Source organism: Bombina bombina, chromosome 2 (genome assembly GCF_027579735.1).
Source record: "Bombina bombina isolate aBomBom1 chromosome 2, aBomBom1.pri, whole genome shotgun sequence".
NCBI classification, from domain to species: Eukaryota; Metazoa; Chordata; class Amphibia; order Anura; family Bombinatoridae; genus Bombina; species Bombina bombina.
This window is the reverse complement of record NC_069500.1, coordinates 171,554,282-171,579,563: the sequence shown is the minus strand read 5'-3', so window position 1 is coordinate 171,579,563 and position 25,282 is coordinate 171,554,282. Positions and strand designations below refer to the sequence as shown.

Sequence of the window (25,282 nt, the reverse complement as noted above, 5' to 3'; positions counted from 1 at the left end):
CCAAACTCGATAATAAATCTTCCTAGACACAGATTTACGAGCCTGTAACATAGTATTAATTACGGAGTCAGAGAAACCTCTATGACTAAGAATCAAGCGTTCAATCTCCATACCTTCAAATTTAATGATTTGAGATCCTGATGGAAAAATGGGCCTTGAGATAGAAGGTCTGGTCTTAACGGAAGAGTCCAAGGTTGGCAACTGGCCATCCGAACAAGATCCGCATACCAAAACCTGTGAGGCCATGCTGGAGCCACCAGCAGAACAAACGAACGCTCCTTTAGAATCTTTGAAATCACTCTTGAAAGGAGAAATAGAGGCGGAAAGATATAGGCAGGATAATACTTCCAAGGAAGCGACAATGCATCCACTGCCTCCGCCTGAGGATCCCTGGATCTGGACAGATACCTGGGAAGTTTCTTGTTTAGATGAGAAGCCATCAGATCTATTTCTGGAAGACCCCAGATTTGAACAATCTGAAGAAATACCTCCGGGTGAAGAGACCATTCGCCCGGATGCAACGTCTGGCGACTGAGATAATCCGCTTCCCAATTGTCTATACCTGGGATGTGAACCGCAGAAATTAGACAGAAGCTGGATTCCGCCCATACAAGAATTCGAGATACCTCTTTCATAGCCAGAGGACTGTGAGTCCCCCCTTGATGATTGATATATGCCACGGTTGTGACATTGTCCGTCTGAAAACAAACGAACGATTCTCTCTTCAGAAGAGGCCACAACTGAAGAGCTCTGAAAATCGCACGGAGTTCCAAAATGTTGATTGGTAATCTCGCTTCCTGAGATTCCCAAACCCCTTGCGCTGTCAGAGACCCCCATACCGCTCCCCAACCTGTCAGACTCGCATCTGTTGAGATCACAGTCCAGGTTGGAAGAACAAAAGAAGCCCCTTGAATTAAACGATCGTGATCTGTCCACCACGTCAGAGAGTGTCGTACAATCGGATTTAAAGATATTAACTGAGATATCTTTGTATAATCCCTGCACCACTGGTTCAGCATACAGAGCTGAAGAGGTCGCATGTGAAAACGAGCAAAGGGGATCGCGTCCGATGCAGCAGTCATAAGACCTAGAATTTCCATGCATAAGGCTACCGAAGGGAATGATTGAAACTGAAGGTTTCGACAGGCAGAAATCAATTTCAGACGTCTCTTGTCCGTCAGAGACAAAGTCATGGAAACTGAATCTATTTGGAAACCTAAAAAGGTTACCCTTGTCTGAGGAATCAATGAACTCTTTGGTAAATTGATCCTCCAACCATGTTCTTGAAGAAACGACACAAGTCGATTCGTATGAGATTCTGCTAAATGTGAAGACTGAGCAAGTACCAAGATATCGTCCAAATAAGGAAATACCACAATACCCTGTTCTCTGATTACAGAGAGAAGGGCACCGAGAACTTTTGAGAAAATCCTTGGAGCTGTTGCTAGGCCGAATGGCAGAGCCACTAATTGGTAATGCTTGTCTAGAAAAGAGAATCTCAGAAACTGAAAGTGATCTGGATGAATCAGAATATGCAGATATGCATCCTGCAAATCTATTGTGGACATATAATGCCCTTGCTGAACAAAAGGCAGAATAGTCCTTATAGTTACCATTTTTAATGTTGGTATCCTTACATAACGATTCAATATTTTTAAATCCAGAACTGGTCTGAAGGAATTCTCCTTCTTTGGTACAATGAATAGATTTGAGCAAAACCCCAGCCCCTGTTCCAGAACTGGAACTGGCACAATTACTCCAGCCAACTCTAGATCTGAAACACAATTCAGAAATGCCTGAGCCTTCACTGGATTTATTGGAATGCGAGAAAGAAAAAATCTTCTTGCAGGAGGCCTTACCTTGAAACCTATTCTGTACCCTTGTGAAACAATGTTCTGAATCCAAAGACTGTGAATCGATTTGATCCAAATTTCTTTGAAAAATCGTAATCTACCCCCTACCAGCTGTTCTGGAATGAGGGCTGCACCTCCATGTGGACTTGGGAGCTGGCTTTGGCTTTCTAAAAGGCTTGGATTTATTCCAGACTGGAGACGGTTTCCAAACAGAAACCGTTCCTTTAGGGGAAGGATCAGGCTTCTGTTCCTTATTCTGACGAAAGGAACGAAAACGATTAGCAGCCCTATATTTACCTTTAGATTTTTTATCCTGAGGTAAAAAAGTTCCTTTCCCCCCAGTAACAGTTGAAATAATAGAATCCAACTGAGAACCAAACAATTTATTACCTTAAAAAGAAAGGGAAAGCAAAGTTGACTTAGAAGACATATCAGCATTCCAAGTTTTAAGCCATAAAGCTCTTCTAGCTAGAATAGCTAAAGACATATACCTGACATCAACTCTGATGATATCAAAGATGGCATCACAAATAAAGTTATTAGCATGTTGAAGAAGTTTAACAATGCTATGAGAATTATGATCTGACACTTGTTGCGCCAAAGCCTCCAACCAAAAAGTGGAAGCTGCAGCAACATCAGCCAAAGAAATAGCAGGCCTAAGAAGATTACCTGTGCATAAATAAGCCTTCCTTAGAAAGGAATCAATCCTCCTATCTAAAGGATCCTTAAAGGAAGTACTATCTGCCGTAGGAATAGTAGTACGTTTAGCAAGAGTAGAGATAGCCCCATCAACTTTAGGGATTTTGTCCCAAAACTCTAATCTGTCAGATGGCACAGGATACAATTTCTTAAATCTTTTAGAAGGAGTAAAAGAATTACCCAGATTATTCCATTCCCTAGAAATTACTTCAGAAATAGCATCAGGGACAGGAAAAACTTCCGGAAGAACTACAGGAGGTTTAAAAACCGAATTTAAACGCTTATTAGATTTAGTATCAAGAGGACTAAAATCCTCAATTTCTAAAGCGATTAAAACTTCTTTAAGTAAAGAACGAATAAATTCCATCTTAAATAAATATGAAGATTTATCAGTGTCAATATCTGAGACAGAATCCTCTGAACCAGAAAAATCCTCATCAGAAACAGACAAATCAGAATGATGATGTTCATTTAAAAGTTCATCTGAGAAATTAAAAGTTTTACAAGACCTTTTACGTTTACTGGAAGGAGAAATAACAGACATAGCCTTCCTAATAGATTTAGAAACAAAATCTCTTATATTAACAGGAACATCCTGAGTATTAGATGTTGATGGAACAGCAACAGGTAATGGAACATTACTAATGGAAATTGAATCTGCATTAACAAGTTTATCATGACATTCATTACAAACTACAGCCGGAGGAACAGTTACCACAAGTTTACAACAAATGCACTTAACTTTGGTAGAACCAGCATCAGGCAGCGTTTTTCCAGAAGTAGCTTCTGATCCAGGGTCAATCTGAGACATCTTGCAATATGTAAGAGAAAAAATAACATATAAAGCAAAATCTATCAAATTCCTTAAATGACAGTTTCAGGAATGGGAAAAAATGCCAATGAACAAGCCTCTAGTAACCAGAAGCAAAAGAAAAATGAAACTTAAATAATGTGAAAAAAAGGTGGAGACAAAAAAAGACGCCCACATTTGTTAAATGACGCCACATCCGGTAACGCCGACACTTTTGGCGCAAAACGTAAAAAGAAAATGACGCAATCACGAACAACTTCCGGCGACAAGTATGACGCCGGAAATGACACAGAAATTTTTTGCACTAAAAAAGTCAGCGCCAAGAATGACGCAATAAAATTAAGCATTTTCAGCCCCCGCGAGCCTAACAGCCCACAGAGAAAAAACATAATTTATGTAAGAACTTACCTGATAAATTCATTTCTTTCATATTAGCAAGAATCAATGAGCTAGTGACGTATGGGATATACATTCCTACCAGGAGGGGCAAAGTTTCCCAAACCTCAAAATGCCTATAAATACACCCCTCACCACACCCACAAATCAGTTTAACGTATAGCCAAGAAGTGGGGTGATAAGATAAAAGTGCGAAAGCATAAAAAATAAGGAATTGGAATAATTGTGCTTTATACAAAAAAATCATAACCACCACAAAAAAGGGTGGGCCTCATGGACTCTTGCTAATATGAAAGAAATGAATTTATCAGGTAAGTTCTTACATAAATTATGTTTTCTTTCATGTAATTAGCAAGAGTCCATGAGCTAGTGACGTATGGGATAATGACTACCCAAGATGTGGATCTTCCACGCAAGAGTCACTAGAGAGGGAGGGATAAAATAAAGACAGCCAATTCCGCTGAAAAAAATCCACACCCAAAACAAAGTTTAAACCTTATAATGAAAAAAACTGAAATTATAAACAGAAGAATCAAACTGAAACAGCTGCCTGAAGTACTTTTCTACCAAAAACTGCTTCAGAAGAAGAAAATACATTAAAATGGTAGAATTTAGTAAAAGTATGCAAAGAAGACCAAGTTGCTGCTTTGCAAATCTGATCAACCGAAGCTTCATTCCTAAATGCCCAGGAAGTAGAAACTGACCTAGTAGAATGAGCTGTAATCCTTTGAGGCGGAGTTTTACCCGACTCGACATAAGCAAGATGAATCAAAGACTTTAACCAAGACGCCAAAGAAATGGCAGAGGCCTTCTGACCTTTCCTAGAACCGGAAAAGATAACAAATAGACTAGAAGTCTTTCGGAAATTTTTAGTAGCTTCAACATAATATTTCAAAGCTCTAACTACATCCAAAGAATGCAACGACCTTTCCTTAGAATTCTTAGGATTAGGACACAATGAAGGAACCACAATTTCTCTACTAATGTTGTTAGAATTCACAACCTTAGGCAAAAATTTAAAAGAAATTCGCAACACCGCCTTATCCTGATGAAAAATCAGAAAAGGAGATTCACAAGAAAGAGCAGATAATTCAGAAACTCTTCTAGCAGAAGAGATGGCCAAAAGAAACAAAACTTTCCAAGAAAGTAATTTAATGGCCAGCGAATGCATAGGTTCAAACGGAGGAGCTTGAAGAGCCCCCAGAACCAAATTCAAACTCCAAGGAGGAGAAATTGACTTAATGACAGGTTTTATACGAACCAAAGCTTGTACAAAACAATGACTATCAGGAAGACTAGCAATCTTTCTGTGAAAAAGAACAGAAAGAGCAGAGATTTGTCCTTTCAAGGAACTTGCAGACAAACCTTTATCCAAACCATCCTGAAGAAACTGTAAAATTCTCGGTATTCTAAAAGAATGCCAAGAAAAATGATGAGAAATACACCAAGAAATATAAGTCTTCCAGACTCTATAATATATCTCTCTAGATACAGATTTACGAGCCTGTAACATAGTATTAATCACAGAGTCAGAGAAACCTCTTTGACCAAGAATCAAGCGTTCAATCTCCATACCTTCAAATTTAAGGATTTCAGATCCTGATGGAAAAAAGGACCTTGTGACAGAAGGTCTGGTCTTAACGGAAGAGTCCACGGTTGGCAAGTGGCCATCCGGACAAGATCCGCATACCAAAACCTGTGAGGCCATGCTGGAGCCACCAGCAGAACAAACGAGCACTCCTTTAGAATCTTGGAAATCACTCTTGGAAGAAGAACTAGAGGCGGAAAGATATAGGCAGGATGATACTTCCAAGGAAGTGACAATGCATCCACTGCCTCCGCCTGAGGATCCCTGGATCTGGACAGATACCTGGGAAGCTTCTTGTTTAGATGAGAAGCCATCAGATCTATTTCTGGAAGTCCCCACATTTGAACAATCTGAAGAAATACCTCTGGGTGAAGAGACCATTCTCCCGGATGTAACGTTTGGCGACTGAGATAATCCGCTTCCCAATTGTCTATACCTGGGATATGAACCGCAGAAATTAGACAGGAGCTGGATTCCACCCATACCAGTATTTGAGATTCTTCTTTCATAGCCAGAGGACTGTGAGTCCCTCCTTGATGATTGACATATGCCACGGTTGTGACATTGTCTGTCTGAAAACAAATGAACGACTCTCTCTTTAGAAGAGGCCATGACTGAAGAGCTCTGAAAATTGCATGGAGTTCCAAAATGTTGATTGGTAATCTCACCTCCTGAGATTCCCAAACCCCTTGTGCTGTCAGAGACCCCCAAACAGCTCCCCAACCTGTCAGACTTGCATCTGTTGAAATCACAGTCCAGGTCGGAAGAACAAAAGAAGCCCCCTGAACTAAACGATGGTGGTCTGTCCACCACGTCAGAGAGTGTCGTACAATCGGTTTTAAAGATATTAACTGAGATATCTTTGTATAATCCCTGCACCACTGGTTCAGCATACAGAGCTGAAGAGGTCGCATGTGAAAACGAGCAAAGGGGATCGCGTCCGATGCAGCAGTCATAAGAACTAGAATTTCCATGCATAAGGCTACCGAAGGGAATGATTGAGACTGAAGGTTTCGACAAGCTGAAACCAATTTTAGACGTCTCTTGTCTGTCAGAGACAGAGTCATGGACACTGAATCTATCTGGAAACCTAAAAAGGTTACCCTTGTCTGAGGAATCAATGAACTTTTTGGCAAATTGATCCTCCAACCATGTTCTCGAAAAAACAATACAAATCGATTCGTATGAGATTCTGCTAAATGTGAAGACTGAGCAAGTACCAAGATATCGTCCAAATAAGGAAATACCACAAAGCCCTGTTCTCTGATTACAGACAGAAGGGCACCGAGAACCTTTGTAAAAATCCTTGGAGCTGTTGCTAGGCCAAACGGCAGAGCCACAAACTGGTAATGCTTGTCTAGGAAAGAGAATCTCAGAAACTGATAGTGATCTGGATGAATCGGAATATGCAGATATGCATCCTGTAAATCTATTGTGGACATATAATGCCCTTGCTGAACAAAAGGCAGAATAGTCCTTATAGTTACCATTTTGAATGTTGGTATCCTTACATAATGATTCAATATTTTCAAATCCAGAACTGGTCTGAAGGAATTCTCCTTCTTTGGTACAATGAAGAGATTTGAGTAAAACCCCAGCCCCTGTTCCAGAACTGGAACTGGCATAATTACTCCAGCCAACTCTAGATCTGAAACACATTTCAGAAATGCTTGAGCCTTCACTGGATTTACTGGGATACGGGAAAGAAAAAATCTTCTTGCAGGAGGCCTTATCTTGAAGCCTATTCTGTACCCTTGTGAAACAATGTTATGAATCGAAAGATTGTGAATAGAATTGATCCAAATTTCTTTGAAAAATCGTAATCTGCCCCCTACCAGCTGGGCTGGAATGAGGGCCGCACCTTCATGTTGACTTGGGAGCTGGTTTTGGCTTTCTAAAAGGCATGGATTTATTCCAGACTGGAGATGGTTTCCAAACTGATACCGCTCCTGTAGGGGAAGGATCAGGCTTTTGTTCCTTATTGTGACGAAAGGAATGGAAACGATTAGTAGGCCTAAATTTACCTTTAGATTTTTTATCCTGTGGTAAAAAAGTTCCTTAACCCCCAGTAACAGTTGAAATAATAGAATCCAACTGTGAACCAAATAATTTATTACCCTGGAAAGAAAGGGAAAGCAAAGTTGACATAGAAGACATATCAGCATTCCAAGTTTTAAGCCATAAAGCTCTTCTAGCTAAAATAGCTAGAGACATATACCTGACATCAACCCTAATGATATCAAAGATGGCATCACAAATAAAATTATTAGCATGTTGAAGAAGATTAACAATGCTATGAGAATTATGATCTGTTACTTGTTGCGCTAAAGCTTCCAACCAAAAAGTTGAAGCTGCAGCAACATCCGCTAAAGATATAGCAGGTCTAAGAAAATTACCTGAACATAAGTAAGCTTTTCTTAGAAAGGATTCAATTTTCCTATCTAAAGGATCCTTAAAGGAAGTACTATCTGCCGTAGGAATAGTAGTACGTTTAGCAAGAGTAGAGATAGCCCCATCAACCTTAGGGATTTTGTCCCAAAACTCTAATCTGTCAGATGGCACAGGATATAATTGCTTAAAACGTTTAGAAGGAGTAAATGAATTACCCAAATTATTCCATTCCCTGGAAATTACTTCAGAAATAGATTCAGGGACAGGAAAAACTTCTGGAATAACTACAGGAGATTTAAAAACCTTATTTAAACGTTTAGATTTAGTATCAAGAGGACCAGATTCCTCTATTTCTAATGCAATTAAGACTTCTTTAAGTAAAGAACGAATAAATTCCATTTTGAATAAATATGAAGATTTATCAGCATCAACCTCTGAAACAGAATCCTCTGAACCAGATGAATCATTATCAGAATCAGAATGATGATGTTCATTTAAAAATTCATCTGAAAAATTAGAAGTTTTAAAAGACCTTTTACGTTTACTAGAAGGAGGAATAACAGACATAGCCTTCTTAATGGATTTAGAAACAAAATCTCTTATGTTAACAGGAACACTCTGAGTATTAGATGTTGATGGAACAGCAACAGGTAATGTAGTATTACTAAAGGAAATATTATCTGCATTAACAAGTTTGTCATGACATTCAATATAAACAACAGCTGGAGGAACAGATACCACAAGTTTACAGCAAATACACTTAACTTTGGTAGATCCAGCATCAGGCAGCGATTTTCCAGAAGTATCTTCTGATTCAGGGTCAATCTGAGACATCTTGCAATATCTAATAGAAAAAACAACATATAAAGCAAAATTGATCAAATTCCTTAAATGACAGTTTCAGGAATGGGAAAAAATGCCAGTGAACAAGCTTCTAGCAACCAGAAGCAAATAAACAATGAGACTTAAATAATGTGGAGACAATAATGACACCCATATTTTTTAGCGCCAAAAAAGACGCCCACATTATTTGGCGCCTAAATGCTTTTAGCGCCAAAAATGACGCCACATCCGGTAACGTCGACACTTTTGGCGCAAAAAAACGTCAAAAATGACGCAACTTCCGGTGACAAGTATGACGCCGGAAATAACAAAGATTTTTTTGCGCCAAAAAAGTCAGCGCCAAGAATGACGCAATAAAATGAAGCATTTTCAGCCCCCGCGAGCCTAACAGCCCACAGGGAAAAAAGTCAAATTTTAAGGTAAGAGAAAAAATTGATTATTCAAATGCATTATCCCAAATAATGAAACTGACTGTCTGAAATAAGGAATATTGAACATCCTGAATCAAGGCAAATAAATGTTTAAACACAAATATTTAGAACTTTATATAAAAGTGCCCAACCATAGCTTAGAGTGTCACAAAAATAAGACTTACTTACCCCAGGACACTCATCTACATGTAGTAGAAAGCCAAACCAGTACTGAAACGAGAATCAGTAGAGGTAATGGTATATATAAGAGTATATTGTCGATCTGAAAAGGGAGGTAAGAGATGAATCTCTACGACCGATAACAGAGAACCTATGAAATAGACCCCGTAGAAGGAGACCATTGAATTCAAATAGGCAATACTCTCTTCACATCCTTCTGACATTCACTGCACGCTGAGAGGAAAACCGGGCTCCAACCTGCTGTGGAGCGCATATCAACGTAGAATCTAGCACAAACTTACTTCACCACCTCCATAGGAGGCAAAGTTTGTAAAACTGATTAGTGGGTGTGGTGAGGGGTGTATTTATAGGCATTTTGAGGTTTGGGAAACTTTGCCCCTCCTGGTAGGAATGTATATCCCATACGTCACTAGCTCATGGACTCTTGCTAATTACATGAAAGAAAAGTCAATTTAAAAGGTAAGAAAAAATTTGAAAATTCATATGCATTATCCCAAAATAATGAAACTGTTGATCATCCTGAATCAAGGCAAATATATGTTTAAACACAAATATTTAGAACTTTTACAAAAAAGTGCCCAACCATAGCTTAGAGTGTCACAAAAAATAAGATTTACTTACCCCAGGACACTCATCTACCTGTAGTAGAAAGCCAAACCAGTACTGAAACGAGAATCAGTAGAGGTAATGGTATATATAAGAGTATATCGTCGATCTGAAAAGGGAGGTAAGAGATGAATCTCTACGACCGATAACAGAGAACCTATGAAATAGATCCCGTAGAAGGGACCATTGAATTCAAATAGGCAATATTCTCCTCACATCCCTCTGACATTCACTGCACACTGAGAGGAAAACCGGGCTGCAGCCTGTTGCGAAGCGCATATCAACGTAGAATCTAGCACAAACTTACTTCACCACCTCCATGGGAGGCAAAGTTTGTAAAACTGATTTGTGGGTGTGGTGAGGGGTGTATTTATAGGCATTTTGAGGTTTGGGAAACTTTGCCCCTCCTGGTAGGAATGTATATCCCATACGTCACTAGCTCATGGACTCTTGCTAATTACATGAAAGAAATAGGTTTGTTATATGTGGTTGAGTAATAAAGCTACTTTTTAATGTGACTTTAGCGGGAAACTACTTTAATGATAAGTCTATCTTATTTAGGGTTTCAAGGTGTCCATTATATAACTGCGAGGGGGGGGGGGGTGACAGCGCAGTAGCAGGTGAAGCCACCTCCCTGAAATTAGTTTTTGCAAGTTGGGATGTCTGCATATATACAGTTAGGACTTTTACTACAAGCATTTTTGCTAATGCATGAGTATTGCAAAACTGATTCTAGTCAAAACTAAAATGCTCTGATGTGCATTTTAATGACAATGACTCTTTTTTCAGGGTAATTTTTTATATGGTTATCATGTGCATTTTTATCATGCAGAATAATTAGAGACAGTCGGATGTGCTTCAGTTCATGTCCTTTCTATCAGATGTTACAATTATCCAGTCTTTCTGTACACTCTCTGTGATTATCCACAAAGGAATATAAATGTGCAATAAGATAATGCTCAAATGCACTACATTGTTTTACTACTGAACTACCTGGTGCCTCTAATCATGCGTTTATCCCCCTGCAAAAGGGTTAGAGTCCAGCTTAGGAGCAGAAGTGCATTGCTGCACTGGAGCAGACTTTAACTATGCGTTTAACACCACTTGCAGCATTTAATCACACAGGGGTCGATCGCAATCCTTTAGAAAAACGTATTAAATGATTTTTCTACACAAAACCCCATAGACATTAAGAGATACATTTTTTTAAAGGATTATGATCGACCCCATATTAAGAAGAGTAACATTCTATAGTAAAGAGCTTTTTAAACTTATGTTTCCCCTGGAACCCTTATTTACATTAGAACATTTTCCCAACCCTCATTATTATAATATAGTCCAAAGCAAACCCCCTGTCAGAAGGGTATTTCATTTTTTATTTTTATTTTTTTTTTTTTTTTTTTTTAAATATTTTTATTGAGGTACAATGAAAGGCATACAACAGTTATGCAAATAAATTTTTGCGCTACATGTTACATACAATAAAGGCTTCAATATTCCTGAAGTAGCGAAATAAACACATAATAAATGAGAAGAAAAACAGTTTACATACCATGTAGACATTGTATATAGAGAATTCCCAACATTAAGAGACCTTCTAAAAGCATTAAGATAAAGGAAGGCAAATATAGGCCAAAAAGACCATCTTTGGATCTCATCATTATACCTCGATTTTATAACATTTAAAATGAAAGATGTAATATATTAAATATGCTGTAACAAAATCAAGATCAAAACCAATACCCCCTTAATAGTAACAAGCAGGAACTATAGAAGGGCCTACCGACCCACGCATCAAGGTATTGACTGCTATATATCTGGTCTCAAAAAGGTCCCTGGTGTATGTTGGAGGAAAAAAAAACTTAACAGGTACAAGTCAAGCAAACCTATTAGACTGGTTAAATTAGATAGGTTCCGTAATATGGTGCAATATATAAAAGAAAGAGATACTAAGGGGGTGATGGAAGGTGCGGTATAAGCAAGAGAAACCGCTTCTTTAATTCTCCTGAAACTAGGAGACATATTATGGAATAGTAGGGGGGGGGGAGGTGGTAAGATAAATACAATGAATGTAGAGCATGCCAAAAGAGACTGTCAAGGTGTAGGGCGCCAATTATATAATGTTACTATGTCGAGGAGGAGAGCAAGTGAAACTGTGAGAAAGATAGGGTATGTATAGAGATTATGAACACAGCTAGCTGGTGTTATTGATCAGTCCAGCTGATCTAAATAAGGTAGGTAAAGTCAGTACCTTGGTATTGAGCGCAAAATGATAGGTTTGTACTATATATCATAAGATAAGTCAGTGCTGACGTATAGGTGACCAACATGGCGAGTAAAAAGTTCCTACCTTAACACAATTAGATCTATATATCTGTGAGACCAGCTTAGTACAGTAAAGCTAAAGAATGCAGTAAATTAACTAACAGTGTGACATGAGTATAACTATTAGTTAGACATTATAGTGAAAAATAGGGAGTATGGTTGTGTCGTAAGCTTGCAATTTTTATTCTCTGCCGTCCAGACATGGGCCCTATGTCCAAACAGCAGGCAAAAACAATTGAATGTATAGGTATATGACTCTAAGTAATTATCCACTTAACCTCCCTTAGCTCCTTGAATAACATTTTGAGTTTGTTTCATGTACTGGTAACTATAAGTTCAGTAGTGACAATGGGGATACTGAAAAAAGCCAGCTTTGTGCAGGTACATGCCTCAAAACTCTCAATAACATCTAAGATAATCATATAAAGATAACATTGACTTCAGATTTCACTAGATTCCTGATGGGAACAAATAAAACAGTAAACAATTATAACACAAAGCTGAACCATATAGATAACATAAAATAGGATGGCCCTGTGTTAGAGAGCCAACTACGGGCATGCTTTGTTAACCTGAGGAGTAATGAACAATGAAGTGTAAGATGCTAAAAACATACGATAGTGAGTACCAAGTCCTGTATAAAAAGTAAGAGCCTTTATAAAATATTCCCTCTGCAATAGGAAAAAAAAAACGTTGCATTGCCAATATCATTCACTACACCACAGTGGAGATCACAGCTTTATCAATATAAAAAGAAGATATAGTGTTGTGTATGCTTAGTTCAGGCATAGGACTGATGTGTCATGGTTAGGCATTGGTGAAGCAGTCTCGTATAGTCAGGGCAGGCTATCCACGGTAAAAAAACATGCTACGATACATTTTTTATTTTTAATGCATCCATATAACACAAATGAGGGGATAATTTGTAAAAAATAAGTGAATTTAAAGCAATAGTCAAGTCAAAATGAAACTTTCATGATTCAGATAGAGCATGCAATTTTATGCAACTTTCTGATTCGTTTTCTTGGTATCTTTACTTGAAAAAGCAGGAATGTAAGCAAAGGAGCCGGCCCATTTTTGGTTCAGCATATGGGTAGAGCTTGCTGATAGGTGGCTAAATAAAGCCACCAATCACTAAGCCCTACCCAGGTGCTGAACCAAAAATGTACAGGCTCCTAAGCTTACATTTAAATAAAGATACAAAGAGAATGAAGAAAATTTGATAATTCGGGTTGATTGACATGAATCTGCAGGCTGATTGGCCACGAATCTGCAGGGGGTGGCATTGCACCAGCAGTTCACAAGAACTGCTGGTGCAATGATAAATGCCGAGGGCATATGCTGTCGGCATTTATCGATGTGCAGCGGACATGATCCTCTATATCGGAATGATAAATAGGCCCCTTTGTTTCATCTGGCAGTAACTCAATTTGCATCATTGCTGACATGATACATGCCCAACTGGCTCTCAGAGCAGCTACAATCATTTTTCAAATGCTGGCGCACTGAGAAAATCTAGCTATGCTTCACATGCACGTGCAGAGAGAAATGCCAACACTAAAACAGTTATAACTTTTACTAGAAGCATTTTTGCCAATAGATGTATATTGTAAATATGTTTCTATTCAAAGATGTAATTCATCTATGTACATTTCAATTTTGAACATTATATCTTTTTAAGGTTTCTCCTTCACGTGTGGTGATGAGTACCCACACACTGCATATTCTGATTTAAATGTTCCCTCTGATTTTTGAGCATTTATAATACATTTTTTAGCAGTTTAACCCCTTCACTACCAAGAAATTTACTGTATATATGTAAATAAAAGTTAATAAAGGAACAGGTGTCATCATAACTTTAAGATGCCTAAATCTAAATAGAAAAGGCTACAGAGTGGCAAAAGTATCAATAAAATACACAAAATGTAGTGAAATATAATATTTTGAATATATGTTCATGCACAGTTTTGTTGAACAAAAAAATAAAAAAAAATACAATAAATAAAGCTAGATGGAGAAATTATTTTCCCTTGATAGTTTGTCCCTATTTGAGCAATTATGTTGTCTTTATGGACCCAAGTATAAAGATGGCTGACAGAAGCTTATTTCTTGCAAGGCCTGGGATTCTTACTTTGTCTCTCAGGGGGGATGTGCACATGCAGAAGAAAACTTTCTAATATATCTTCTTTTCTCTTTGCTGGGGGTTTCTTTTTTTTCCCTCTACTGCTTGTTACCCTATATTTTATTATACAGTAACCAGATTTGTCCAGCAAAATACTCTGCAGGGATATCACTTTCTTTAATGTGCTGTCTATGTGGCTTTCAGACCTGATGCTCCTAATCTATACTAATGTGTGTATGTGTATATATATATATATATATATATATATATATATATATATATATATATATGCAAACTTGCACTACTCAGTCATTAAACCTTGAATTAAACTAAGTATATAAGTAAGTGCCACAAGGAAGGCGCAAAACGCGTCAGACGATCTGCCCTGCATGCCATTCCACCACAGGATTTTATGTTTGCAATGTACCCCTTAGCAGTGCCTGCTCCTTTTTTTCTATTTGTAACTAAACTTTCCCCCCAATGATATTAGGGTCTTTGTTTTTCTATGCTCATATGATAATGAGTAAGCCTGAATACTACTGATATTACTCCACCTTTGCCCTTGTGACTTGGTTTCTATTATATAATTGTACCTTTTTTCTATATTGTCATTGCTAGCCTGTCCATTAGGCAGTTATATGTTTCATCTTAATATCAGTATCTATTAACTTGTTATATAAATGTATAAATAAAAAAATATATTTTTTATTAAATACTTGTAATAAAGTTTTTTAGTCTGATATATATTATGCAATCAATCTTATGGCAAATCACAGACAAACATAATATAGTGTTATCTGTCATATGATTTATATAAATGGCTTTGCACATCTGCCAAAAAATACATTAGTGTATAGCTACCCCATTCATTTATTCTCTTGTCAAATGTCAAATTGATTTATGAAAAATATGTTGCTAAAAAAATACAGTTTAAAAAAAAACAAAACAAAAAAAACATTTCACTAGAAACTGTAGCAGTTAATACAAAAAATATCTGTAGTGCTACTTTACATTTATTTTACTGATAACATCAGTGTGCTGGGTAAACAAACACTAATTATAGATAGAAAATGTAATATTGAATTTTGCATATGTGTTTTCTTAACTCAGCTGCCAATATCATCTCTATGAATAAAACATCAATATGAATTCAATGTCAACTTCACCATAGAAAAATGTACCACAATGCAACTCACAAGCTTCCTCGTCGTGGAAGACTTAGTTCTTTCTGTAAGAGAACAAAAAATAAGCAGTTAGAAAAAAAGCATGCTTGCTTACACAGTCAAAAAGCCAATTAAATCTAGATAATTGGATAAGCTGCATTTTCATACAAAACATAGTTCTTCAATCTTTTATCCTGGTACAGTATATTTTGCTGATTTAGCACTGGGCATTAGAAAAAATCTAACACATTTTAATTCTCTTGGAAAATATTGAATATCAACAACCTGTACCTCATTAGTTGTGAAATTTATAATGCATAAAACAAAGTAGCCTAAGTATAGCCTATGGAAAACATGTACTGCAATCTGTCAAAGCCTTTGCCATATATTACACCAAAAGGAATCATTAGATACAGGAATACATTCAAGCATTCACTATAAAAACAATATAAGGTTGCAACTATGGCTGTGAACTCAAATTCAGTGGTAATTTTAGAGAGGTGAAGCTGCAGACAGTAAAAAAAAATACTAAATTTGACCATGGTTTAAAATCTTAAAATTGTATTTAATGGAGGCATGAAACTAAATTTCCTTTACGCATATTAAAAAACACTATTTAAGCATGTTAAAATATTTTTGTTTCCTTGAAAAGAATAAGTTAAAGCTATTTATTTTGAAATGATTTAGTGCACACTGATTGATTGGAAAGCATTCCCACATATCCCTCTTTCCCAGCTCCCACACATATATATATGACTCTTCTACTTTTTCAGCACAGGAACATATATTTTTAAAAATAAAAAAACAATAAAAAACTATAGTTTGTATTAGTTCATATCAAAACGTATTATTTAAAATTCACCATACCACTTAATGTCATTATAGCACTAATCCTGCAGCAGCCTTTGCCCAGGAGACAATAACTTTGATGACTTTACAGCTACACATGCAATATGTAGAAGGGTATTGGTTGCAAAGCACAACTTTTTCTGGAGAAACTATTGACTTTTATCTTGCATTCTCATTAATTTCCTAATTGGGTGTTCCAAAATTAGTTAAGCTTATTAGTTAAGTTTACCATTATTGATACAAATTGAGTCAGAGTCTAGAATCTAAAAAATTGGGGAGTCAGAGGCAAAGCTTTTGTGTTCCGACTCTAAGCCCTGGTTGCAACCATGGAATTTTTGTCAGAATTTGAATAAAAAATTCCATGCAAGGTCTAGAATAGTCACATCTGAATGTCAATGGGTGTCCAATGCAGGTACCGAGCAACACCACAAAAGCATTGTATAACCAGAATATTGCTGCTCAAATGAGAGACCAGAAATATAACCCATATTGCACAATTTTACTTTTCTTCTCAATTGTGCTGACTTAAGGACAGCCCCTAAAAATGTATAATATAGTCCTCAAAAGTACAACTATATATACAGTATGAGAAGTTTTAATAATGGATATGTTTGTCCTACATGGAGGTGATTGATCATTTAAGTTCTAAGTTGGGAAAATTACATTTTTCAGGGTTAATGATCTGGGTCTGGGTTTCTATTGGGGTAAGGGGAAGAAAAAAAATATTAAAATGAGGAACGGATCTAGGAAGCATAGCTGTCAGGTCATATGATAAAGTATAATCAACTATTTGAAGTCTGTTCTTCAGATCACACTATGAAATCAAATTGTGAAAGTAACTTGCAGATTTCTGGATGATCAAACTATAACATTTTTATATTTATAATTTGTAATTTGTAATTTGGTTTAGTCAAATTAAATATACCAAAATAACTTAAAGACCATAGAAAGGATTTCATAACCATTACTATATAACTCATTATTACATTTTCTAAAATTATATCATTCTAAAAAATAAAAAAATAAAAAATTGTGTTTATAATATAGAACACGTTAAAAAAATGTTTTCACAGTAAGATTTTTCATGTTTTGCTTTAGTATTAAAAACCAGTTTATACAGTTATAAAACAAAAAACAAAATTTATGTTTACCTGATAAATTTCTTTGCGGATATGGAGAGTCCACATCGTCATTCAATTACTAGTGGGAATATCACTCCTGGCCAGCAGGAGGAGGCAAAGAGCACCACAGCAAAGCTGTTAAATGTCACTCCCCTACCCATAATCCCCTTCCCCAGTCATTTGACCGAAGGTAAATGGAAAAGGAATAACACAAAGGTGTAGAGGTGCCTGAGGTTTAGTAAAAAATAACAGTTTTAATTAAGGGTGGGGTCGTTGACTCTCCATATCCGGAACTAATTTTTTTTTTATCAAGTAAGCATAAATTTTGTTTTCTTTCCTAAGATATGGAGAGTCCACAAGGTTATTCAATTACTAGTGGGAACCAACACCTAAGCTAGAGGACACAGAATGAATAGGGAGGGAGAACAAGACAGGCAGACCAAAAGGCACCACCACTTGAAGAACCTTTCTCCCCAAAGGTCCTTCCTCAGAGACAACCTCCAAAGTGGCAGAGATGACATAAAATGCAACTTAAGGTCATGCAAGAAGAACTCACAGCACCCACAGCGAGATTCAAACTCTCAACCTCCCTACAGTGAAGCTGCTATGCTAACCACTAGACCAAACCAGCGGGCTTGCTTATCACTAGATCTACATACCAGATCCTGCGAGACCATGCAGGAGCTATTAGAATTACCAACACTCTCTCCTGCTTGATACAAGCAAAGACTTGTGGAAGGAGCTCAAACAGCAGAAACAGGAATGCTAGACCGAAATCCCAAGGAACTGCCAGAGCACCTATCAGAGCGGCCTAAAGAACCTCTTGACCTTGAACCGTACCTTGAAAACTTGGCATTCTGCGAGACGCCATCAGATCCAACTCCGACACCCCCATATGAGGATTTACCTGGAGAACACCTCTGGATGGAGAACCCACTCCCCGGGATGAAATATCTGTCTGCTCAGGAAATCCGCTTCCCAGTCGTACACTCCTGGAATGTTGATGGCAGATAGACAATTGTGAGATTCCGCCCACTGAAAATCCAAGCCACCTCCTGCATGGCTAAGGAACTCAGAGTTCCTCCCAGGTGGTTTATGAAAATCACAGAGGTGATGTTGTACGACTGGAACCTGATAAACTGGCTAAGGACAACTGATACCAAGCCATCAGAGCATTGAAAATTGCTCTCAACTCCAGGATGTTTATGGGGAGATCAGACTCCTCCCGAGTCCATAGTCCCTGCGCCTTTAACGAGTCCCAGACTGCTCCCCAACCTAGCAGGCTGGCGTCCGTGGTTACAATCACCTTAGGAAGGTCTCTGAAAGCATGCTCCTCTGAGACAGATACAAATGGTCTCCGTTCCATTGTCTGAACATGCAAGACTGCAGAGCTCTCAAATAGAATCGAGCAAAGGGAATGATGTCCATGGAAGCAACCATCAGACCAATTACCTCCATACATAGAGCCACTGATGAGAGAGGCATGAGGGTGTGGGAACTGAGTCCTTTACAAAAGTATATTACCAATTAATACTCTCAGGCGGCAATTGCTCTTCTCGGTGCGTGTGCACACGCATCCATAATGTAAATTGTATCCAAGAGTGAGAAAAGAAAGTAGCGCTCCAAGCCCAAAAATATAAAATTCAACTTTATTCCAAAATTGTTAAAACCATACAAAAATAAGTAAAAAGCGGTCAGCACAAAAAATGTGCAAAAAACAAGTAATAGATCAGGTGCAGAACAGCAAAAAAAACCCCAGAAGATAAGATATGGACGGGAGTCCATGAATTATCACATGTATGATTTAATACCTAAGCAGTAAAATCCACAAGACCAGAATAGGGTGAGACTAAAAGTTTAAGGTAGGTAGGGACTTTGACTAATAAGACACAAAGGCTTACAGTATTTTCTTGATGAAAGCTACCTCACACAGGGCATAAATGTTAAAATTGTAACAATTAGCAAAAGTATGCAGAGAGGACCAGGTAGCTGCCTTACAAATCTGGTTTAAAAAAAAAATTCTGAAAGGCTCAAAGCCTTAAGACAGGCTGCTAAAAGTAGCAGCTGTAGCTTTGTGACCCATGCAGGCTCAATATAAGTGAACAAAAAGGGCAGAATTAAGTCTAAAAGACGTTGCAGCTTTAGGCAGTCCATTCAGCATGTTGAAATAAAGGCAGCAGTGCTAAAAGGGCAGGGGGACCTACACATACTGTTAAGGTCTTTATTATAACTATTCCTTCAATTCCATTTACCCAGGAATATACTCTTCCTTCAAATATTACTTTTAACATGCAGCCTGTGATGTCAGCTGCTATTTATTTAACTGGGGACTGTAGAGAAAAACAGCTAGCTGTGGAAATTATGTCTGTACTGAAAATCTGCTGCCAGGAGTGCAAAAGCAGGAACGTTTATTCTCCTTTTTAAGTCATTTAACTTCAAAATATTGAAATGCATGACAATTACACATTTTATATATGCAGGATTCTTTATTAGAATATTTTATTTTAATTTTTGACTACACTGTTCCTTTAAGAGCCTGAACCATATCTAGATTGTGTCTAGCTCCTAAGAATTCTAAGAAGGGTCTCCTTTACAAAGAGAGAACTGGCTGATGAGCCCTTCTCAAAACTATCCTAGGAATTCAAAAGAACTTCCAACAAAAAGTTCTAGCCACACTCCATGCCAGATAAGTCTTCCAGATAAAAATGACTGGTAACGAGCATACTCTCTTGGATCAAGGTCTCAATTACCATGTCAGACAAGCCTCTATTAGCCAAAAGTCATGAGTTCATGAGGCTGTCAAATCCAAGGTCATATATCTTAATAAAGAAGGTTTCTCCTGAAGGGAGAAGAAAACATTCCTTACCCCCAGTAACCGAGGCTAGCATCCAAGCCAGGACTAAAACTGATATTACCTTGGAAATGTAAAGACAGAAGGCTGCTTTTAAATACAAATGTCAGCAGACCAATATTTTAGCCATACTGAAAGTCTAGCTAAAACAGCTATTGCAGCACTTTTCACATTGATGTGAACCATTTCAACTGCATCACTAATACAGGTACTAACAACCTTAATCAGCTTCATTTGATCCTGGATCACTTCCAAGGTTCCTTCCCCTGATGCAACCAAGAAAAAGTTATGACACCAAACAGACATGGTTGCTACCATGTTGACCACACTGACAGGTGACAGCAGGGTGAAATAGATGGTCTGCAAGCTAAAAGGATTGCATGTGGAAACCTTAAAGCTTATAGACAATGTGTTTTTTTTTTGTTTTTTTTTAAAGGAGGTTCTATTCTTTAAGGAATAGTAGTACATCTGGCTAAAGAGATAATAGCTCCAACCACCTTAGATAACTGCCTTCCATACCTCTAGGTTGTAGGCTGGCAAAAGAAAAAAACATAATTTATGTAAGAACTTACCTGATAAATTCATTTCTTTCATATTAGCAAGAGTCCATGAGCTAGTGACGTATGGGATATACATTCCTACAAGGAGGGGCAAAGTTTCCCAAACCTTAAAATTCCTATAAATACACCCCTCACCACACCCACAATTCAGTTTAACGAATAGCCAAGAAGTGGGGTGATAAGAAAGGAGCGAAAGCATCAAAAATAAGGAATTGGAATAATTGTGCTTTATACAAAAAAATCATAACCACCACAAAAGGGTGGGCCTCATGGACTCTTGCTAATATGAAAGAAATTAATTTATCAGGTAAGTTCTTACATAAATTATGTTTTCTTTCATGTAATTAGCAAGAGTCCATGAGCTAGTGACATATGGGATAATGACTACCCAAGATGTGGAACTTCCACGCAAGAGTCACTAGAGAGGGAGGGATAAAATAAAGACAGCCAATTCCGCTGAAAAATTAATCCACAACCCAAATCAAAAGTTTAAATTTTTATAATGAAAAAAAAAATGAAATTATAAGCAGAAGAATCAAACTGAAACAGCTGCCTGAAGTACTATTCTACCAAAAACTACATCTGAAGAAGAGAAAACATCAAAATGGTAGAATTTAGTAAAAGTATGCAAAGAAGACCAAGTCGTTGCTTTGCAAATCTGAACAACAGAAGCTTCATTCTTAAAAGCCCAGGAAGTAGAAACTGACCTAGTAGAATGAGCCGTAATCCTCTGAGGCGGGGATTAACCCAACTCCAAATAAGCATGATGAATCAAAAGCTTTAACCAAGATGCCGAAGAAATGGCAGAAGCCTTCTGACCTTTCCTAAAACCAGAAAAGATAACAAATAGACTAGAAGTCTTTCTGAAATCTGAGTAGCTTCAACATAATATTTCAAAACTCTTACCACATCCAAAGAATGTAAGAATCTTTCCAAATAATTCTTAGGATTAGGACACAAGGAAGGGACAATAATTCCTCTACTAATGTTGTTAGAATTCACAACTTTAGGTAAAAATTGAAATGAAGACAGCAAAACCACCTTATCCTGATGAAAAATCAGAAAAAGGAGACTCACAAGAAAGAGCAGATAATTCAAAAACTGTTATAGCTGAAGAGATGTCTAAAAGGAACAATACTTTCCATGAAAGTAATTTTAATGTCCAAAGAAAGCATTTGCTCAAACAGAAGAGCCTGTAAAGACCTCAGAACCAGATTAAGACTCCAAGGAGGAGAAATTGGCTTAATGACAGGCTTGATACGAACCAAAGCCTGAACAAAACAATGAATAACAGAAAGATTAGCAAATTTTTCGGTGAAAACAGTACAGAAAAAGCAGAGATTTGTCCTTTCAAGGAACTTGCAGACAAAAAACCCTTATCCAAACCATCCTGAAGAAACTATAAAATCCTAGGAATTCTAAAAGAATGCCAAGAGAATTTATGAGAAGAGCATCATGAGATGTATATCTTCCAAACTCGATAATAAATCTTACTAGACACAGATTTACGAGCCTGCAACATAGTATTAATCACTGAGTCAGAGAAACTTCTATGACTAAGTACTAAGCGTTAAATTTCCATACCATCAAATTAATAATTTGAGTTCCTGATGGAAAAAACGAATGTTAAGATATAAGGTCTGGCCTTAATGGAAGTGACCAAGACTGGCTACTGGACATCTGAACAAGAACGATATACCAAAACCTGTGCGGCCATGCTGGAGCCACCAGCAACACAAAAGATAGCTCCCTGATGATTTTGAAAATCACTCTAAAAAGAACCAGAGGCGAAAAAATATAGGCAGATTGATAACTCCAAGGAAGTGTCAATGCATACACTGCTTCCGTCTGAGGATCCCCGGACCTGAATAGGACCCTGGGAAGTTCCTTGTTTAGATGAGATGCTATCAGATCTATTTCTGGAAGCCCTCACATCTGAACAATTTGAAAAAAAAACACATCTGGGTAAAGAGACCATTCTCCCGGATGTAAAGCTTGATTTACAGAGATAATCCGCTTCCCAATTGTCTATACCTGGGAAATGGACTGCAGAAATTAGACAGGAGCTGGATTTAGTCCAAGCAAGTATCCGAGATACTTCTTTCACAGCCTAAGGACTGAAAGTCCCACCCTGATGATTGACATACGCCACAGTTGTGACATTGTCTGTCTGAAAAACAATAAATGTCTCTTTCTTAAAAAAGAAGCAAAAACTGAAGAACTCTGAGAAATGCACGGAGTTCCAAAATATCGAATGGTAATCTCGCCTCCTGAGATTTCCAAACCCCTTGTGCTGACAGAGATCCAGAGACAGCCTCCCATACTAAAAGACTCATATCTGTAGTGATCATGATCCGTGTTGAATGAACCAAAGAAACCCGTAGAACTATATGATGGTGATCTAACCACCAAGTCAAAGATAGTTGAACATTGTAATTCAAAGATATAAAAATGGATATCCTAGAATCCCTGCACCATTAATTCAGCATAAAAAACTGGAAAGGTTTCCTATGAAAATGAGCAAAGGGAATCGAATCCAATGCTGCAGCCATGAGACCTAAAACTTCCATGCATATAGCAAGTGAAGAAAATAATAGAGACTGAAGGTTCCGACAAACGGAACCCAATAAAATTGTCACTTGTCTGTTAGAGACAAAGACATTGACACAATCTATCTGGAAACCTAAAAAAGGTGACCCTTGTCTGAGGAATCAAGGAACTTTTGATAAAAAGATCCTCTAACCATGTCTTGAAGAAACAACAAAAGTTGAATTGTATGAGATTCCGCGAACGAAAAGACTGAGCCAGTACCACGAGACCGTCAAAATAAGGAAACACTGAGAACCTTGAAAAGATTCTTAGAGCGGTCGCTAGACCAGAAGGAAAAGCAACAAATTGGTAATGCTTGTCAAAAAAAGAGAATCTCAGAAAATGAAAATAATCTGAATGAAAACAGAAAATGAAGATATGCATCTATTGTATCTATTGTAAACAAATAATGCCCTCACTGACCAAAAGGCAGAATAGACCATATAAACACCATTCTAAAAGATGGTACACTTATATGACAATTCAAAAAGATTTTCTGTCTTTGGGACAATGAATAGTTTTGAATAAAACCCCCAAACCCTGTTCCTAAAATGGAACTGGTATAAATACCCCAGAAAACTCCAGATCTGAGCAGCGCCTTGAGCCCCAACGGTTGACCAGCCGCGCTTCATAAGTACCCAATACATACAGGTCTGAAACACACTTCAGGAAAGTGTGAGCCTTACTGGAATAGCTGGAATATGTTAGAGAAAAAAAGACTTCTCACAGGCGGTTTTACTCTGAATCCTATTCTGTACCCAAACCTAAGAAGTTTGGACCGAAATGAACCAAACAAATTTTTAAAAAAAAAAATCTTAACCTGCCCCTTACCAGCTAAGCTGGAATAAGAACCGCACCTACATGCAAATTTGGAGAGCTGACTTTGATCTTTTAAATGGCTTAAATTGAATGAGGAAAACTTCCAATTATAAACATGTTACTTGGGGGAGAATTAGGATTCCGTTCCTTAGTAAGAACAAAAACTAATATAAGCTTAAGATTTAGTCTTAGAATTCAATTGAATCCAATTGTGAACCAAATAATTGATTACCTTGGAAAAAAAGAAATATGGAATTTAGAAATCAAATTAGCATTCCAAGATTGAAGTCACAAAGATCTTCTAGCTAAAAATAGCTAAAGACATAGATTAAACCTCATTTGCGAAAATATAAAAAAAATGACGACACAAATTATTAGCATGTTGATCAACTTAACAATGCTAAACAAATCATAATCCGATACTTGTTGCACTAAAGTATCCAACCAGAAAGTTGAAGCAGTTGCAACATCAGCCAAATAAATTACAGGACTAAGAAAAGTACCTGAAAATAAATCATTTTCCTTAAATAAGATACAAGTTTCCCATCTGAAGGAAAACAATAAATACTTTTTGCTATAGGAATAGTAGTATGTTTAGCAAGAGTAGAGATAGCCCCATTAACTTGGGGGATCTTTCCTCAAAACTTAAAACTAACTGCCGGCAAAGGATACAATTTAAAAACCTTAAAGAAGGAATAAAAGAAATTCCCGGCCTATTCCATTCCCTAGTATCAGGAACTGGAAAAAAACTTCTGAAGAAACCACAGTAGGTTAATAAGCAGAATTTAAATGTTAGCTAGTCTTAAAATCAAAATAACTAGTTACTTCAATATCCAAAATAATCAACACCTTTTCAACAAAGAACGAATGTACTCTATTTAAAAATAAAAAAGTAGATTTGTTAGTGTCAATATCGGATGAAGAATATTCTGAATGAGAAAAAACACCATCAGAGAAGGATAATTCAGTATGTTGTTGGTCATTTGAAACTTCATCAACTAAATGAGAAGTTTAAAAAAGACCTAAAAATTTTTTTTATTAGAAGGCGGGATGGCAGACAAAGCCTTTAGAATAGAATCAGAAAA

General features: G+C 37.3%; 1 protein-coding gene across 1 annotated transcript in view; it reads right to left on the bottom strand.

Moving 5' to 3' along the window:
* The window catches only part of MAST4 (microtubule associated serine/threonine kinase family member 4), a 553,495-nt gene that overhangs the window by 407,348 nt on the left and 120,865 nt on the right, over window positions 1-25,282 (bottom strand). The window contains exon 2 of the mRNA XM_053701346.1: window positions 15,442-15,473. Within this exon, the coding sequence (XP_053557321.1) occupies window positions 15,442-15,473 (32 nt within the window). The remainder of the gene's footprint in view (window positions 1-15,441; window positions 15,474-25,282) is intronic.